The sequence below is a fragment of the Coenobita brevimanus genome, unplaced genomic scaffold, assembly GCF_032717465.1.
Source record: "Coenobita brevimanus isolate Jiangsu-jjx unplaced genomic scaffold, ASM3271746v2 jjx.HiC_scaffold_166, whole genome shotgun sequence".
NCBI lineage: Eukaryota > Metazoa > Arthropoda > Malacostraca > Decapoda > Coenobitidae > Coenobita > Coenobita brevimanus.
The window spans coordinates 109,599-130,143 of NW_027642515.1; the positions used below are offsets into that span (position 1 = coordinate 109,599).

The following is a 20,545-nucleotide window of genomic DNA, read 5'->3' on the forward strand; positions in this document are numbered from 1 at the left end:
ACACAATTTCTGTTTGTAGTATAATGTGAATGATAATTAAGGAAAATTCACTGTGAAGTCTGTGGCACCTTGAGTACAGATGAGTGGTTGAGGGTTTGTAGGTAGCTACTGTAGGTTGTATGTGCCAGACTTGCTGTAACCCTAGGCTCATCAGGGCATGAATGCAGTGAGTGCCATAAAGCGGTCATCTGTCTGGTTGCTCCTAGAAATTTTTTGTTAAGGCGTAAACCTACCACTGGTGAAGAGAAAGTATGAAGGGAGTCATTGTCAGGTGAGTTGTTGAAATTTAAGTAGTGGAGGGAGGGCAGCATGATGGCAGGGGACAGGATGACATGGTGATTTGTTCATAACAAACCCATCATTGATAAAGGTCGATCTATCTATCTATCGCCAAACGCCTTAAACCTGTAAGGGGTGACCACAAACAAATCGCCTTCACGTTACCCTGTCCCCTGCCATCTTGCCCTGCTCCCAGCTCACAGCCGCTCTCTCATAGACCACTCCATCCCTCCATTAAGGTGCCTGATATAAATAGACAGGCACATTAGAAAGACAAAGATAGATTAATAGGCAGACAGATGGGCTGACTGATAGACTGCACAGAGGTAAATTCATATAGTCAATAGCTCAGTAGGGTTAAAATAAAAAAAAAGTATTACATAAGTCAGATAGTTAATAGTCATCTTAACCCTCTCATGATCTGTCATATTGGCCTGTGTTAATAGTTATGTTCCTATGGCCTAATGGGAACTGAATTATTTTGGCATTAGCTGCATTAAAGTATAACCAGTTTAGCTAGGCGTTAAATTGCCATCTTGAATACTATAGCAAAAACTTAATCTGCAGAATTTGGTGCTAGTCACAAAGAACTGTGGGAGGAGTGTAGAGCCTGAGTATTGTATTATTCAAGTTTTCCCAAAATTCGAAGGTTTCCCGCCTGCCCATAACTCTCTAACAAATGCAAATCCTTCGACTCATACAGACACTTGAAGATTTCGGCCGTTAATGAACGTATTTACAGCCGTAGAAAAGATCATTGCATTAGAAAATATATATATAACTTCTTGCCAAAGTTTTAATTAAACTTACAGGTACAAGCAATGCTTGTATGTAATATAATATGCAATGTTGCAACATTATTGGAACCAGGTGGTTGTTGACGATGGAGGTAGGCTTCATTACAGTAGGTGCGGTGTAATTACCATGTATCGCTAATAATCTGTGTCACAAACATAGCGATGATTGACTCCCTATTAGGTAGGTATCTTGTGGTTTTTCTGATGTATAGTGAAAATGATTTTACGGATAATGTGAGGAAATTCGTCCGTGTGTAGTCGGCCCAGGAACTGTAAGGTGTGGCCAGGTGACAAATGTGCACAGTTAAATTTGCTTACACTATCCGTAAAAACATTTCCATTATATATTAGGGGCATCAAAAGATAGCCACGTAATATGCAGCGAATTATCATAATATTTCAGAGACAGATTATTGACGAAATACGGAAATGGGATGCTCATAATTCAAGGTATTTTTTTTTCGCGTCTTTAACGGGCGATCTTAACATACCAAGTGGATTTTTGCTGTCATTTAGTGTATGTGTGTTTTCGTGTGCAAATTAATATTTCTATTTTCTATTAATATTTGTAATTTCGAGGATCTTGGGTTAGGTTAGGTTGCGATAGCATGTCGGATGAGTCAGAAAGGACCATCAGGGTAAGTTAGGTTAGATTCATTTTGTTAAATAGGTTAGGTAGGCTGAGTTTTGTGGCATAGGCACGGTAGTTGCACTACTTGAAGGACTTCGAATTATGATTCGTAGTTATTCAATATAATCGAACAAGATGTGACCTAGCTGTGAGTGGAGGGACTTTTTAAATGATGCAACTGAGTCAGCATGAACAGTATCATCTGACAGAGTTCCAGAGGTCTATACATCTGATACTGAAAAACCTGTGTCTACACTCGGCTGAAGTGCGGGGCTTGGCCACCTTGAATCTATGGCCCCTGGTGTGAGTTAATGAAGGAAGAGAAAAAAGCTCTGGCGGAGCACCTGGGGACTGGTGATGGAAGATTCTCCAGCATTTAATGAGGTCAGCTCTGATCAGTCTCCCTTTCACAGAATACAGACCCAGGTTTTCAGACGGTCAGCATAACTGAGTTCAGACAGGCCATTGATTTGCTTAGTCCATCTGCGCTGTACAGACTCCAGGAGCCTCAGGTCTCCATGGTAGCCTGTATTCCATACAGTGGAGGCAAACTCCAGGATAGGTCTGATGTGGGATTTGAACAAAGTCAACCTAAAATCTCGGTCACAACAGAGGGTGGACTTCAATAAATTATTTGCGAGTCCTGCTGCCTTTTTTACGGTAGTAGCTGATAGATATTTGTATAACATGGTATTTGAGCCACCCCATTACATCAGTGCCACCATTTGAAGGTTCCCTACTCCAGCATCAGTCCCCTGGTATGAGGTTAGTGAAGGCTGTACATAATCCTCCAGTACAGTCTTACCTAGTAAGGTATGGAATGACTAGCATCATATTCTGTTGTTCATTTATTTTTAGTTGTAGGGAGAGATGGGAATTTATTCCTAGTTATAATTTATAGTGTAGATAGGATTTTTTTTTAATTAGTTGTGTACGGTGCAAGAGTTAACCGTTACTCCCAGTCCCTCATGCAACAGGTCAACTCTGGAACTGTCTCCCTCTGTATTTCCTGCTAGCTATGATCTCTAGTCTTTCAAACGCAGTGTGTCCACGCATCTTGAAATGGTCGGATCTTGAATTTGGCTCGCTTTTTTTTTTTTACGGTTTGCAGGCTCCTGGCCTTTAGTTCCTTCTTCCAAGCATTAAAAAAAAATACACACACACACACACACACACACACACACACACACACATTAACCTCATAACCTAGGCTTAAAACATCATTACATCATTAGCAATATCAGCAGGATGATACTGTATTGTGTATGTACTGCACGTCATTCATATCATAAACAATCTGGTATGTCATGCCTTGTATCCAGTAACCCTGTTTCTATAATCATTTCACCTTAACTTGGCCCAGATATTAACCCCTAAACCACGGCTGTCGACAGCCAACCCCCCCCCCCTCTGGTGTGGTGGGGTTGTATCGCGGTCTGAGTTGTTTACCTCACCTTTTCATCAGCTGAGAATTATCAGGGTAGTAATGAAGTTTGTTTTCAGCTGCACAGTTCCCTAGTAATTGAAATGTATTTGAAAATTGTGTTTATATGGTTTTGGAGTTTTCTGTACAGGAATTTTAATTGATAGCTAAGTACCCTGTTGGTGCTAAAAGAGAAAAAGTTGGTGTGTAGTGTCATAATTGTACACTTTTCTTTCAGTGTGAGGGAGATGAGTACAGAGGACCATGTGATGACCAAGACAGACATGGTACAAGAGATGAAGAATCGTGTTTGGGTTAGAGGCAGTTGACACCAGGTGACTGGTGTGGATTTACCAGGTGTAAGAGCCATGAATGAGAGTATCAAACTGCTGCCGTCAACACTGCATCATCACAAACCACCTTGACATCACACCAGTCCAGTACTTCCTTCAAGGTACCATATAATACTCTGTTTGTATGGTGTGTGGGCATTATCTCTTAAACTTGGTTACATGACCTTTTCCTTTTTGTATGACTCTTGATGATCTGGTGGTAGAGTTCTTGGTTCAGGGTAACAGTGATGCTGTAAAGGCAGGTTTGAATCCTGTACACTCATGTCTCTCTGTACAATGGGATTATGTCAGGTGAAAACCTATCACAACGATTTATCATGTACCAAGGTCGATAGAATGGGTTCATTGGGGTTAGGGAGGGTGCCCTTGACTGTCAAATAAAAAATCTATAAAAACATTCCGTTTGCCCTTGGCACCCCTGAGTAGCACCACCCTTTCCACCGGTGGCATTGTCGTTGCCACACATGATTCCAAATCCCAAGTTTCAGTATGTCAAACAAAAATAGTATACAGTGTTTAAAATTGCACACTGCACCATTTGTTACTTGCACTGCTATATTGTGATAGCAGTGGCATTTCATTGGCCATACACACACAAAATTGAATGAAAGGCGGATGACCACAGCAAATGGGCAACCATCTTGGCTCAGTCACCTTACTGGGAGTCATCGTTCTGGTGAGTTTGTGACCATTTTGCCGTCGTTATCCCAAATATGTGTCTGACTTATTGTTCATCATTATAGCAATGTATCGCATTGCTAAGAAACATACATCGACACATGACTTCATGGGTGTCAAGGGGTAGTTCTATACAGATGTTGCCAGGGACATTGGTCTGTCTCCCTACCCTTGAATGATCAAGAATAAGGTTGCAGAATATCACACCCCTGTGATCTGAAGGTGGAAATGGGACAGGCCCCCCTTGCCCCTTCTCTCTCTCTCTCTCTCTCTCTCTCTCTCTCTCTCTCTCTCTCTCCATCATGTAAAACTGTGGCAAGGCAGCAGGTCACTATCTTAATATTAATCCTTGAAACCAGTGTTATATGTGTTTTACAGGGTATGTTAGTATTGGACAATTTCATGCAGCTTTGGGTAGTTGTGTAGCAGTGATGGGGTTGATAAAAGCTGCATTACTGTCCATCACAAAAACAATACAAAATACATCATCAGTTTGAAGGTTAAATGTTCTGGGCTGTGAAAGCTTTGCCTTGACCCTAAGTTGTATGTCCTAAATTGGTGTACATTGGAGTAACTTTTTCCCGATGCTTGGTACTCCTCCTGGCTTTTTCACACTCCTTGTTACTCCTCCAGGTGTCTTGTCCAATTGCCTTTACTGCCTCTGTGTGTTGTTCCTTCACTCACTCTTCTTTCTTTTTCCTCCATACAGAATTGAGTCTATGCCATTTCTCCCTCACTCAGATAGCTATTATGTAGTCATAATTGAGTCCTGGGAAATTCTCAGCTCCATCCCACAGGCTATACAGTATATGTGAAACACCACAGGTCATGGCACTGATGCATCAAGTGCTGGGTTGTTCACTTTAATCGTTGCATTCAGTGTGATGCATTTTTGAATCATATTATTGCTGTCAGTGTATAGTATATAATGTATATAATTCTGCCTTACTCCAGGGAATTTTATTCCGCTCCAGGGAGACCTTTCTGGCATTCATTGAAGCATATATATATATATATATATATATATATATATATATATATATATATATGGTGAACTGCATGAAAGGTAGGCAATGATTGATTATGTGTGTGTGGATGAAAGGATGCCAAGATGTGTAATGGATGCAAGAGCTTATAGAGGTTGGGGGAGTGGACTTTCTGACCACTACTTGGTGGCCAGAATTAGGATCCAAGTAAGATGGAGAAATAGAAGAAGGGAAAGACGAGAGGAAGGAGTAGTTGCAAGGAGAGTGGAAAGGTTACAAGAGGACGAGAAAAAGACAGAGTATAAGAGAGAAGTGGAAGAATGATTGGGCATATATGAATTGGGAAGAGAAAACGGAGGGGGTGTAAGGAACAGTGTGGTGGACTGAAGAGGTGAGACAGGCTGTGGCACAAAAGAAGAAAGGATACAATGAATGGATGAGAAATAGGGGCGTGGAAGAAGTTGAGAGGCGGAAGAGAGAGTTATATGTAGAAAGAAAGAGAGAAGTGAAAAGATTAGTAAGAGAGAGTAAGAAGAGAGTGGATGAGGAATTTGAGTGTAAAGTGGAGGGACTGTTAAGAAAATTTTCTGGTAAGAGGTGAAGAGAGTAAGACAGGGTGGAAGTGAGGTTAGCAGGGGAGTGAAAGATAAAAATGGTAAATTACTAGTGGAGAAGGGAGAAAAAGTGAGCAGATGGAGAGAACACTTTAAGGAATTGTTGAACATACAGGATGGAAGTAATGCGAGTATAAGTGGCTGGGGAATGGCTGGGAAAAGGAGGGAGGTGAGAAGACAGGAAGAAATCAGTAGGATAGAAGTTGTGGAAGCAATGAAGAAAGTTAAATTGGGGAAAGCCCCAGGAATTGGTGGAGTGTGTGGTGAAATGCTGAAGCATGGGGGAGAGATAGTAGTAGAATGGATGTGGAAGATGTGCAGATTGGCCTGGGAGGAAGGTAGAGTCCCGGAGGATTAGAAGTCAGGTATAATTATTCCCTTGTATGAAGGTAAAGGGGAAAAAGAAGTGTGTGGTAATCATAGGGGCATTTGTCTTCTTAGTATAATAGGAAAAGTGTATGGTAGGATACTTATTGACAGAGTTAGAGAAAGAACAGAGAAATTAGTTGGAGAAGAACAGGGAGGCTTTAGGAAGGGAAGAGGTTGTGTAGATCAGATACTCATTCGTAGATCTTTAGTGGAAAAGTTTCTAGAGAAGAGAAAGAAGTTGTATGCGGCTTTCATGGATTTGGAGAAAGCATATGACAGGGTGGATAGACAAGGATTGTGGAAAGTATTAAGAATATTTGGAGTAGATGGGAAGTTGTTGAATGCTGTGAAGAGTATGTATGATGGTGCTAAGGCTGCAGTGCATGTGGATGGTGAACTAAGTGAATTTTTCTCTTTGAATATTGGATTGAAACAGGGATGTGTCATGTCTCCATGGTTGTTCAATCTGTACATGGATGGGGTAATAAAAGAGGTACAAGGTAGGGTAGTGGATGTTGGAGTGGCCCTGGTGAGAGAGTGTAGCGTTTGGAAACTCCCTGTACTGTTGTTTGCAGATGATACTGTGTTGTTAAATGAAGACGAAGGGGAGCTGCAAGGCTTGGTGGATCAGTTTGGGAGAGTGTGTAAGAAACGGAATCTAAAGGTGAATGTAGGGAAGAGTACAGTGAAGGAGGAGGATATTCGCCGGCTCAGATGTACAGAAATGACAGTGATCAGGTGGATGTGTAGTGCGTCCCTGCGTTCAAGGTCTGGGGGGTCTGGGTTTACGATGGAAGAGTTGAGAGGTAGGATGGGACTGGAGTGTATTGGTGTTGTGATGAGGAGAGGTAGACTGAGATGATTGGGACATGTGAAGAGGATGGGGGATGATAATTGGGTGAGGAAGGTTAGAAGTGTTAATATTGGGGGTGGGGTTACGAGGAGTAGACTGAGAAAGACATGGGACGAGGTCATTAAGAGTGACCTCAGGGTTAAGGGACTGAACAGGGAGGGTGCAATGGATCATGCAGCATGGAGAACCGCCATTAGGTGACCAAGGCCAACGCATGCAAGCATGTTGGAGCCTTTAAAAACAAAACAAAACGAAACGATCATCATCATCATCCGGACCTTCTTTCCCACCCAAGGGCAGGGTGAGGAGTAGCAATGTCCAGACAGCCCAAATTTGCCCAGTCCAATGGGCCATGCTTCCATTCACTCATCATTCATGCCCCCGGAATCTTGGCTCTATTGGATTTGCCAAAAACCTTCACCACGTTCTGTAGCTTCACATAAACGTATCCGATTGAGTCAATCCGGACGCTGCCACGTGGGGGAGGCGGTGGCTCAATCGGTAGAGAGGTGGCCTGCAGTCCTGACGGACCCAGGTTCGAATCCCGGCTGGGGTAAGGAACAGTTTAAGGATTTGAATTTCATTAAATCAGGCTTTACTGATCTACCAGAAGACCCGCCGACATGTCGTAAAAATACCCCCGCTAATATCAATACACCAGTCCTGTATGAGACAGCCCTAGCATGTATTCAATATGGACGGTGGGTGTTAGTGCCGAAGTGGTGACATGTAGAGGTGTATGGTATGTAGGAGGACTGCTGGGCCTTGATAGCAGGCTGTGAAGCCTATGCCCAGAGTCGGACAAAAAAAAAAAGGGGGGGGGGGGTGCCAGATTTCCTGATCATGCACTTCTCCTCATAACATTCATCCAGCCAGCTCGATCTCTCATCAATTCCCTAGCCTCACTGACTTCCAAACCTCTCTTCCTCACACACTCATCCACCATATCTCTCCACCTTCTCCTTTGCCTACCTCGCCTCCTCCCTCCTTCAAATTCACTCAGATTTACCTTTTTCACCACTCTGTTGTTATCCATTCTCTCCACATGACCATACCTTCTCAGTACACTCTCTTCGATTCTGGTGTCCACCAACTTCATCACTCCACACCTTTCACGAATCACATTATTTCGTATCCTGTCCACCCTCTGTACTCCACATACATTCCGCAGCAGTTTATCTCCAATGCTGTCACTCATGACTTCATTTTGATGCCACACCATAGTCTCACATCCATATGTTAAAGTTGGCACTAACAGTCCCTCATGTAAGCCTCACACGGCTGCAACACTCAAGCCTCTGTTTCTTATCAAGGCCTTCATTGCACCAGCTACTTTCGTTCCTTGTGTCACTCGACTTTCCAGTTCTTGCACATTTTCTTCTCTTTTCTATCACTGTACACAGGTATTTGAACTCCCTCACCAATTCCAGTCTCTCTCCAGTCACTGTAGCATCACACTAGGAATCACTTTCTCAGTAACCATCACTTTATTGTTTTCTATGTTTACTCTCGAGGCACGACACTCACAGACATCAAGAAAACTCTACACTAGTCTACCAAGTTCTTGTTCGATATTTGCAAGCAGTACTGCATCATTAGCATACAACAAATTTGAGATATTCCATTCATTACCAATGCCATCCCCCTCTCCATTACTTGTGTTTTTACATCTCACATCACCCCATCCATATATATATTGAACAGCCATGGGGACATCACACAACCTTGTCGCATGCCCACACCAATCGTGAACCATTCACTTAGATGCCCATTAAAACTTTCTCATGTTTCATTACCATCATAAAAACTCTTGACGGCACCTAGCAGCTTACCATATACAGGATACAAGAATATTTTAAAAATTAAAATATATATATGTTTTTGAGTTGTGAAGGAAATGGTTCATACAGTAGTTCTGTTATACACTGAAGATTGTAAGGATGTCCACATTTTTTTTTATCTTTTTTATTATTTACTTACCATTAGGCAAATGGGGGTATGCAAAATCATGAAAAAAAAAATGCCTACACAACATTAATTTTTTTCCTGATATTTGAAATCCACTAAACTCTGAGTATAATGAGTATAAACATGTACATGACATCTCATAAACTTTGTGTGGTACCGATAGCTAAACTTTGATTGCAATTTACTCAAAACATCACTTTGGCAGTTTCGCCCCTTTACCTCTTGGAGCCCTGGCTTTACCTCTATGATGTAGTTATTAATCAACAGCAGGAATGTCTAACATGCTATCAAGGACATATAATAAAATTTAACAGTTGAGACTTGTCATCCTTCGTTTCAGTTGGATTTAGACCTGGCAATCTAGGAAGTAAGGTATGAGAACTTTTGCTGTAGTGTTTATGTGAATCAGCAAGTAATTGCTGTACTACTGGTGGATAAGGCAGATAGTAGGACATTCTGTACACCATTTTGAAGCTTGGGAATGTTTTTTGTATACCTGTGTATTAAAAGTACTGTGAAGTTGGAAGTATATTAATGTGTTTGCCGGTGTGATATTATTACTGTATCTGGAGACTTCATGGTACAGTCTTTTAGTTACTGAGTGTAGAAAACTGTTTGTGTTTATATGGAGTTACAGCACTACCTTTTGTATTTCATAGGTATATATTTGTGTATTTGATGTAGACATTTAATGTTTTCAATACTCTTAAGAGAGCAAAATGATCCATATGCAGTCAGTCCTCAGTATATATCAGAAATATGCCAAAATATTATGACCACTTGATTATAAAACTGTTTTTTTAAATGGGGGGTTGGTGGGACATTAAATTGTTTGTAAAGGCCGCATTGGAGCTTTAATGGGCAGTGCTTTTGTAATTTGCAGTGGACATCATTGCCAAGAATCATATATAAAGATAAAGCAGTATATAAAGAGTACAAACTGCAATTGAACATCTTCCTTTCATGCCTTATTGCAATATTGTAACCTGTTGACTCCCTTAGGTTAGGATAGTAGATAAAAGATCTGTGTATTTTCAGCCAATGTCTGCAATGAATAAATAAGTAGAAAACTGTAATTTTTACTGTTTGGCCTCTAGAGACAGCAGCAGGGAAGGCAACGACTAGCGCGGGAGATAGAGGTGCGATTTCCTGGGCCTGGTCGTGTCATGAGCATCACTCGGCCTCAGGAAGCACTGCTAGTTCTGCGACAAATTGGACAGCAGCGGCAACGGCCAATCTTCTTTCGTGATCACAGGCCTCATATGATGGCAGAGCATGTTGAATTTGTGGAGGAGGTATGTTACTGTTTTTGTTGCTGTTGTTGCCCCAGGCTCATCTGGATGCAAACCTATTGGATTATAAGAAAACAGCTCACTTCAGCATGTTGTTCCTATAAATCCTTTGTTGCAGTTGGTTTGAAGGAGTGTATGCATTGTGAAAATTAGGGGCATGAGATGAACGTGCTCTAGTGTAAGGGTGTACATTACTGGAGACATGAAAATTTTTGACATTAATTCACACCTCTCGCATTGCACATGACCATGTGAATCTGCCCATTTGGTTGGGGCCCTGGGCAGGTATTGGGCCCTCCAAGGCTCTCCAAAACGTTTGCCATGACTAATTGATTTTTAAATTGGGGAATCTGGGGGACATTTAACCAGGCCAAAAACCCTGGTTATATGGTTTCCACCCAGCTTAGTAAATGGTTCCCAGGGTACAGGAAACTGAGTGACAAGACAAATGGTTTTCTGTACCCAGGAATCCATTTACTACGCTGGGTGTTAACCACATAACTGGGGTTTATGGCTGGGTTAAGTGTCCCCCAGATTCCCCATCTAAAAATCATTTAGTCATGGCAAATTTTTCGTAGGGTCCAATACCTGCCCAGGGCCCACCCAAATGAGCAGATTTACATTGCCATATGGAATGTGAGAGGTGTGAATGAGGAAGGCAAGAGGGTGGAAGTGGTGAATAAGTTCAAGTGTGCAAGATATGTCGTGACGGCATTGTGTGAAACAAAGATTAAAAGATGTGAAGTGGAGGTGTGGAAGGGTGTGAAATGTTTTGGCATGAATGGGCGAGGAAGATGCAAGGAAGAAGTTGCTTTGTTGATGAATCAGGTTTGGCAGAGTGGAATGAAAGATTACAGTTGTGTCAGCTCGAGATGTATGAATGTCAAGTTCAAGTTTGAGAAGGTGAAAGTGGCAGTGATTGTTGCGTATGCACCGTGTGTTGACAGGAGTGAGAGAAAGAAAGACAGGCTTTCGGATGAGCTGGATAAAGCAGTGGAAGAAATGCCTGGGAGCTATAAAGTGATTGTAATGGGCGATATGAATGGAAGAGTAGACATTGGTCCTGAGGATGACATAATGGGTTGTAATAGAGTACCAGGAGAAAATGATACTGGGAAGCAGCTGAAGGATGTGTGTCAGGAAAGGAGGTTGTGCATTTGTGACTCATATTTCGAACACAAAGATGCACATAAATAAACTGTACATGGTATATAGGGAACGGGGATCGTGTTGAAAGGAGCCCAATTGATTACATGCTCAATGCTGAGAAGGGTTGCTGATATGAGGGCCGCGAGAGGGTGATGTAGAGATCTGTCAGATCATATGACTTTGGTATGCAAGATCAAGCTGAGAGGAGTGAGGTGGACCAGAAGACAGAGGAGCAGTCAGGGAGAAAGACTGCAAGTCGAGAAGCTGAGGATCAAAGAAATGGCAGATGAATACAGGACGAAGGTAGGGGAGGAGTTGGAATCAGTGAATTGGATTGAAATGGATCTGGACAGCGTGTGGAATGCATATAGGGATTGCTTAGTTAGGGATGCTAAAGTGGTGTATGGCATGGCAAGAGTAACAGCAAAGAAGAAAGTTACGACGTGGTGGGATGGAGAGGTTAAGAGAGCAGTGGAGGAAAAGAGGAAGAAGTGCTTAGAGTTGTTACAGAACAGGGGTTTTGTTGAAATAAGAATGGAATATTTTGAGAGCAAGAAGCATGTAAAGAGACTAGTGAAAAGGAAGGAGGAGGTAAATGATGATCTAGGAAGAAAATGAATGCAAATTACGTACCCTGAAAATTGGACGTTATTCTGGAAAGAGGTGCGGAAATGTAGAAGTGACAGCGGAGAGAAATGCGAAAGTGTGAAGGATGTAAGTGGTAGAATATTAACCTATAAAGATAAAGTAAGGACCAGATAAAAAGAATATTTTGAAAGCTGATGAATGGGAAAAGAGAGAGCAGAGCAGCTGTAAACATGATTGGTTTTGGAGGCGTGCAGAGAAGGAATACAATACCAGGAAACGTGACTCTTGCACAGTTGAAAAACGCTGTGAAGCAGCTGAAAAATGGGAAAGCAGCTGGGGTTGATGAGGTGTATGCAGAGATGATTTAAGTGTAATGGAGAGAGCAGATTGAAGTGCTTGTTGGAAACATGTAAGAAGGCTTGGATGAGTGAAACTCCGCCAGCAGAGTGGAAAAAGGCTGTGATTGTACCCCTGTACAGAAATAAAGGTGAGCGAAGTGAGTGCAAGAATTATCGTAGCGTAAGTTTATTGAGTGTGAAAGGGAAGATGTATGAAAATTATAATAGAAAAAGAAAGAGAGATATCAGAACTAGTGAGTGATGAAAAAGGTGGCTTTAGGAGTGGCAGAGGATACGTGGATCAAATATTTTGCCGTGAGACAGATAGTGGGGAAGGCTTGTGTGAATGACTATAAGGTGTTTATGTGATTTGTGGATTTGGAAAAGGCATACGACAAAGTAGACAGAGAAGGGTTGCGGAAGGTTTTGCGCATGTACGGTGTAGACGGTAAGCTGCTAGCTGCCGTCAATTGTTTTTATGATGATAATGAGGCATGTACAGTTTAAGGGTGAACGGGCATCTAAATGAATGGTTCATGATCAGTGTAGGAGTGCAACAAGGTTGTGTGATCTCCTCATGGTTGTTCAGTTTTTATATTGATGGGATGATGAGAGAAGTAAAAACACGAGTAATGGAAAGAGGGATGGTGTTGGTAATGAATGGTGATGGATGGAGTATCTCAAATTTGTTGTATTCTGATGATGCAGTGCTACATGCAGATACCAAACAAGAACTTGGTAGACTAGTGCAGAGTTCTGCTTATGTCTGTGAGTGTCGTGTCATGAGAGTAAATGTAGAGAAGAGTAAAGTGATGGTAATCGAGAGAGAAGGTGACTCCCTGTGTGATGTTACAGTGAATGGAGAGAGACTGCAATTTGTGAGAGAGTTCAGATACCTGGGTACAGTGATCGAAGAGAGAGGCCATGATAAGAAACAGAGGCTTGAGTGTGGCAGCTGTATGGGGCCTACATGAAGGAATGTTAGTGCCAACTTTAACATATGGGTGTGAGACTATGGTGTGGCATGAAAATGAAAAGTCAAGAGTGAGAGCAGTGGAAATGGGACTGCTGAGGAATGTATGTGGGGTACAGAGAGCGGATAGGATACAAAATAATGTGATTCATGAAAGATGCGGAGTGAGGAAGTCATTGGACACCAGAATTGAAGAGAGTGTACTGAGGTGGTTTGGTCATGTGGAGAGAATGGATAACAATAGAGTGGTGAACAAGGTACAGTATATCTGAGCGATTTGAAGGAGGGAGGTGGCAAGGGATAGGATGGATGAGTGTGTGAGGAAGAGAGATATGGAAGTCGGTTAGGCTAAAGGACTGATGAGATCGAGCTGACTGGATGAATGTTGTGAGAAGAAGCGCATGATCAGGGATTTGGCACTCCTTTTTAACATGACAGCATTGAGATTGACTCTGTCATGTATGTTTAGGTGATGCAACAGAATGTGGTGAAGGTTTTTTGGCATATCAGATAGAGCCAGGATTCTAGGGACTTGAATGATGAATGAATGGAAGCGTGGCCCATTGCACTGGGCAGACTTGGACTGTCTGGACGTTGCTACTCCTCACCCTGCCCTAGGGTAGGAAAGGAGGTCCCGATGATGATGATGATGTGATGAATACTTCCCTAAGTCTCTTCATTCCAGTGACTTGTTTCACTTTACTCAGGACACCACCTTCCATCCATCCATCCATCATCTAATCCTACGTTGCCCCCAAGTGATTTTATTCAGTCTGGGGGAGGTGTCCTGTATTGAAGGAGGTAAATAGGAACACCACTAGATGACTTTATTGGTCTTATGTCTTGTAGTGAATAAAATTGTCTGGAAAAGGCACATCATTGGATGAAAGAGGTTAATAAATGGTCCTAAGGTATCATCATCATCGTCATTGTCATTGTCAGTCATCATCATTATACTGTATATACATACATACATACCTGGTGTATAATCAAACCTGTATCCATAGGGGTCAACAGGAACTCTGAAAATGGAGGGTTATGTACGTGGACGAGAGCTGTCTGTCAATGGATTGATCCATATACCCGGGTGGGGGGACTATCAAATGTCCAGGATAGACTCTCACCAGGACCCTCACCCTCTAATGCCAAGACGGAATGAGGAAGACAGGCTTGATGATAGCACATATCTACTGGAGGAGGCTGATCCTGAGAAACAAGAATCGCTGACAGCTACTAATGAGGTTAGTAGCTGTGATTGTAGCCCCAGGTTCATCTGAGCATGAACTCGGTGAACTGTAGTCTGAAGTTAACCCTTCTCTTTCAGGGGAAAGGGAGAGAGCTGAGGAAAAATGTATAACTGGACAGACAGTAAAATTCCTTGACTGTATAGATGCCATTTGATAAAGACATCTCTCTGTAGTATCATTGAGGTTTGTAAACAGGCTAAAGGAGATAAAGGGCTAAAGGAGAGGGCTGAAAAGAATTAAGTGAAGAATAATTACTTCAGCAAAATGTTATCTCTGTTTTATTCATGCTGCATTTCAGTCACCTTAACCCCTTCGTTACCGTATTTCTGTCCCCCCTGCTCAGCACCCCCCCCCCCCCACCGCCAAACCGAATTTCCCCCAGGCATGGCTCTTTCGTGGGGTAGTATTTATTTTATCATTACATCGGTTCTACTTGCTTTATATTATTTATTTTTGTATTGGTAAGTAAATTTTGACCACAAGATGTGTTTATGATATGTTATAATAATGTACATACAGTAATAATACTACATTTCTAACCAATTGATTTAGTAAACCTACGATATACAGATAAATATAGTAGATAGCGATATAAATGAATGAACAGAGAAGAAAATATTGATTATATTATTTACCTTGTAAGTTTGAAGAAGATCCATGAAGAATGAGGTAGGTGGCAGGCAGGTCAAAAGTAGGTGGGGGTGGGGTGATGCTCTCCGAGGCAGACGCACCGAGGCAGGTTGGTGTGGCAGGTGGCGCACCCCGAGGCAGGTGCACCAGGTATGCCACAGTGCCTACCGGGAGTGCCAGGCACGGTAGTGCTCCACTGAACACAAACCAGGCTGCTGAGGGCAGGCAGGGCAGTTCTCTCTGGAAAACTTTGCCATACCCTCTGTGTGACACACTCAGCACCGTTTTTGAGGCCATCGTTTCTTCTCGGTGGCAGGTATGACCAGCAGACCATGGCAGACACCAGCCTCATCCACCTGCATCCCCTCCCCTCGCCTAGCCTTCTTCTTGTCCTTCTTCCTGGGAGATGATTTCTTTACCTCATGCACCTCCACTAGTGCAGCATAACCAAGGGAGTATTCAGAGAGAAGTTCGTGAATGACCAGTCGAATATAGTCCCCATACTCTATCCACTTTTTTTGCTGATTGAGGTTCATGAAGATAGTCCGTGAGTTGAGGAGCATTCAAGCAATAATGTGTAGTCCTATTTTCTTGAACCAGGAATAGGACTTCCTGGTGGGGTCAGTTGGTTCAAGAAGCTGATCCACCAGATCAACTGAGCCCATTAGGTCATTGTAGCGTTGGGTGGGACTTGGCTTCTTCACAAACTCTTGTCTTCCCCCCCTCAGATGGCAAGTGCGTTCCACAAAGCCAGCCTCATATTTTGTAGTGATGAGACTGACATACTTTGTTTCACGAAACTTGATGATGAGGGTCTCGTCCTTCCTGGCGAACAAGGCTTGTCCCTTCTGAAGATTTTCATCCCTCACCATCTTGGGAACACCTCAGTTGGGAGGGATTGTACCTGTCATGAATGTGTCATGAGCAAACAGGTACTCGGCAAGGCGGAGGGAAGAGTACCAATTATCTAGTACAGTGTGTCTTCCTTTATTGAGGAGGTCCATCATGAGGAAGACAGGGACTCATTCAGACTTTGAAAGGGACTGTAGCTCCGGTTGTTCCAACATACGGTCGTACAGGCGGGGTGTGTATAGGCAGAAATTCCAGGTGTACCCCCTGCTACAGGGTGAGCTAGATCGTACAGAGAAAAGTTTGAATCCAAATCGCTTCCTCTTTGTCTTTATGTACTGCCTAAAGTGTAAACGGCCCTTGTAGAGGATGAGAGACTCATCACAGGCAAAGTTTTCCCCAGCAGAGAAATAGGAGGTGGCCTCTTCTTGCAATCCTCGTCAAGGGTTTCATGGTATCCGCATCATCAGGGTGGGAGTACCTAATGAACCTCTGTATCTGTGGGAACCGGTTTCTGCTCACGATGGAGGCATGTTATACGGGAGGCCCCTTGCCAAGTAATGAGGTACTCCAGTAGTCAGAAATCTTGGGTAGTTTGGTCACTCCCATCAGCAACTGCAGGGCAGTGAAAACATACATTTCATCCCGAGTCACATCACGCCACTTTCTGCCCATAAATTTGATCCTCTTATGGCTGGGTTTTCTCTGAAAAATTTATTAGCTCTCTCATTGGTACAAAGGCAGAGGGAGTCGACGATATCATGCGATAGAAACAGCTGGAAGCCGTCCAGGGCCGACATGGTTTCTGCCTTATGCTGTGCAAGTATTCCTGGATGCACATCCTCAAAATCATCGATGATATCAGGCAAGGGAGTGGGACGATGGTCAGCAAAGGGATTTGCCAGGATGTTGAATGTGGGAAGTGCAGTCAGGTCGTGGAGTGGCAATGGTGAACTGGCCAAACTGATATCAGAATCAGTATCACTTCCTCCACAACTATTGCTCACCTCACTGTCATTGTCGGGCATGTACTCATCAGAGTCGCTCACAGTTATGTCAGATTGTGTTTCATCGTCAGACACTTCTAAGTCACTATCCAAGTCGGATTCACTCTCGTAGGAAGCCATAGCACTGAAGTAAATCCAAAGGCACTGACACGTGTGGCTGCTTGAAAAAATCTACGGCGTGCCTCAACACACTTTCCTACGGTACCACAACTCTTGCTAAGCTACCGAGAGTCCCCTTACCAAGAAGTATTATCTGGCTATATTTTATCACATGTTATAGGGCATTATATGTACCAAATTCAAAATATATAGGGTACAATGACCTATACAACATACTGTATTTCATTTTCATAAAACTATGCCCCATGGCAGGGGAGTGCAGCATCAATGGCAGAGTTGCCATATGTTATCACAAATGTGATCATAAAGCACAAAACCCGAGGAAGAGGAAGCCCAATAGGCCCCTATAATGATCGTGAGTACCCTAGTACTCACGATCATATTTGGTTCCGCTGCCGAAATTTCATTTTGAGTATGGTGGTACACATTTTGGAAATTCGGTAAAGAAGAGGTTAAGAAAGACCTCTTATAGATGTACTATGGGTCACAAAAGTATTGGTGCACTGGGGGTCCGATGCCTACCGGAAACATTCAAACAACTTCTTACATTACCAACATCTCATTGTATATGAACAATGTCTGTTTTTATAAACATGACATATTGTGGTAGGTGGGGGTGCCCATCATCCACTCACTCTGTGTAGGGATGCCTTATGGTCCCTACACTGAGTGACAAGCCAAGTGGTTTCCTATACCCAGGAAACCATTTACTATGCTGGGTGGTAACCATATAACCAGGGTTTTTGGCCAGGTTAAGTGTCCTCCAGATTCCACTATCTTGTTGTTTTTCATGCATCAAAGACTCAGTTCTTGCACCTATCAACCCGACAAAATCTTCCACAGGTGTACCTGCTAATGTTTAATAATATTCATCTTGATCCTGCATCATCCTTGAACATGCTTGGAGTTTCATTCACTCGGGACTTATCTTGGAAAGATCATATTACATCTCTTGTAAAATCTGCTTCCAAGAGATTAGGTGTGCTAAGCCAACTCCATTCCTTCTTTACCCCTGCACAATTGTTGACTCTATACAGGGGTTTTATCCGCCCCTGTTTAGAGTACAACTCTCATGTCTGGGGAGGCTCCCCACATACTGTACAGCTCTTCTCAATAGGGTGAAGTCAAAGGCTTTTCGTCTCATTAACTCTCCTCCTCTTACTGGCTCCCTTCAACCTCCGTCTCTTTGCTGCAGTGTTGCATCTTTATCTCTCTTCTATCACTTCTTCAATGGTTACTGCTCCTCTGAACTGTCTGCTTGTATTCCTCCACCTCTATGATGGGCGTGTAGCACCCATCTAGCAGCAAACTCTCATCCCTTTTTCTGTCCAGCTCTCTGATGCAAGAGCTAACTGTTACTCCCAGTCCTTCATTTATGCAACAGGTCAACTCTGGAACTGTCTCCCTCTGTCTGTATTTCCTGCTAGCTATGATCTCCAGTCTTTCGAACGCAGTGTGTCCAGGCGTCTCAAAACAATCGGATCTTGATTTTGGCTCTCTCTTGTATTTTGTTTTTCTCTTGCAAGGAACAGTTTTGCAGTCTCATGGCCTTTGGTTCCTTCTTCCTAGCATAAAAAAAAAAAAAAAATTAATGCTGGCAAATGTTTCAGAGAGCCTCAGAGGCCCCATACCTGCCCAGGGCCCCAACCAAATGGGTAGATTCGCATGGCCATGTGGAATGAGAGAGGTGTGAATGAGGAGAACAAGAGGGTGGAAGTAGTTTACGTGTTCAAGAGTGCGAGAAATGCTGTGATGGCATTGTGTGAAACAAAGATGACCACACTGACCATCTTCCACGCCTCACAGCCGGTGTGCGACCAACACGTCAATCGTGCGTGGTGGAAAGGGGAGGGGGGGATGACAGCTCACATCCATCCATCCAACATCTAATCCTACATAGCCCCATGAGGAGCGTAGGAGCCCGGGGCTAAGAAAGTTGGTCCTGGCATTTAAGATGAGAGTGACATTACTATAGACTCATGATAGACTCAGTGTTATGCTTTTCCCCTTACAATTGATTACCCCCCAAAAATGACATTCTTTAGTTACAATAATCATTCATCACAACCTCTCTCAGTACACTTGCATCGGATAAACAATGAAAATCATCATGTCTCACACCACTTGTGCATGTGTACATGATGGTAGATTGTGTGACCGTAGGAATATATTCCTTCCCACTTGAGATTTTATTATAGAGACTGAATACTAATAAATTACAGTAGAAAAAAAAAAAGACTTAGCAAATAGGTAACTTAATCTACATTCTGATCACGTTCTCATGGAAACAGCTACACCCTGGCCACACACTCTCACTTAGCCGACCTTTTGGTCGTAAAATAAACTGGATACGACTCATTATCATTTCCGGGCACTACATGGTGTGACAAGAGTAACAACAAAGATGAAAGGTACGGCATGGTGGGATGAAAAGGTTAAGAAACCAGTGAAGGAAAAGAGGAAGCAGTAGCTAGAGTGGTTACAGAACAGGGCAGGGATGCACAGAACTCCGTCGGATGGCAGCCTTAAGGCTGGCCTTAAATGAAATATTAAAGGCGGCCCTACGGCTGCCTCTAAGGCCCATGCACGACTACCCCTTGCCTTGTCTGAAGGGTGACTTAAGTTTCGTGCATTGGCTTTAGCTAAGGCTAGCCTTAACTGTAGTGAATGTTTTGGGGTAAATCTCGTGCGTCAGCTGAGACTCTTCTGACCAATCAGACGGCAGAACACAGAAACACTGGGGCAGTCACAGAGCTTTAAGAATCAGCTGGAGATGAGAGGCGAGAGTGAGTGTTTATGTTACTGGCAATGTGGGGAAACCCGTCACATATAATGCCTAGGTAAACTATGTAATGCTAAAATTTCAAGACAAGGTCTAAGAAAATCACCTGTACACATTTCCTTGGTATTCTGTAGATTACCGTGTTTGTTTTAGGCAAAGTGAGGAACGACCAAACTATAGCAAACCGGCAAATGTGAAATCAGTTATTTCAGTATGTTAGGCTAATATAGACTGCTGTTAGGTTTGGCTGGGATAGTCTAAGCTACGTTCATATTCGATATAGGTAGGTTAGGTTAGGTTAATTTTGGTAAACGCCTAACATAGCGCTTTTCTAAATTGGCCTAACCTAACCTAGCCTAACCTAACTTAAACTTAACCTAGATTATCCCAGCCTAACCCCCTGTTGTTTATTATACTTTGCCATAAAAATGCTAGACATTCTACAGAATACCTAGCATTCTAATAAAATCCCTAGGTAAAATGTATGAAGTCAGAATGAAATAAGCTTATTTCATACCTTGCCAAAAAATGCTAGACATGCTGTCGAATACCTGGGCATTCTACACAATACCTTATTTTCACACAATGCCGGTAACTTAACACAACAGTCAAGGATAAG

General features: G+C 42.8%; 1 protein-coding gene across 1 annotated transcript in view; it reads left to right on the forward strand.

The window, feature by feature from the left end:
• The window catches only part of LOC145389630 (pre-rRNA-processing protein TSR1 homolog), a 47,314-nt gene that overhangs the window by 7,170 nt on the left and 19,599 nt on the right, over window positions 1-20,545 (forward strand). Inside the window, exons 3-6 of the mRNA XM_080264868.1 lie at window positions 2,121-2,269; window positions 3,369-3,444; window positions 10,049-10,246; window positions 14,299-14,532. Coding sequence (XP_080120994.1) covers window positions 2,121-2,269; window positions 3,369-3,444; window positions 10,049-10,246; window positions 14,299-14,532 — 657 coding nt within the window. The remainder of the gene's footprint in view (window positions 1-2,120; window positions 2,270-3,368; window positions 3,445-10,048; window positions 10,247-14,298; window positions 14,533-20,545) is intronic.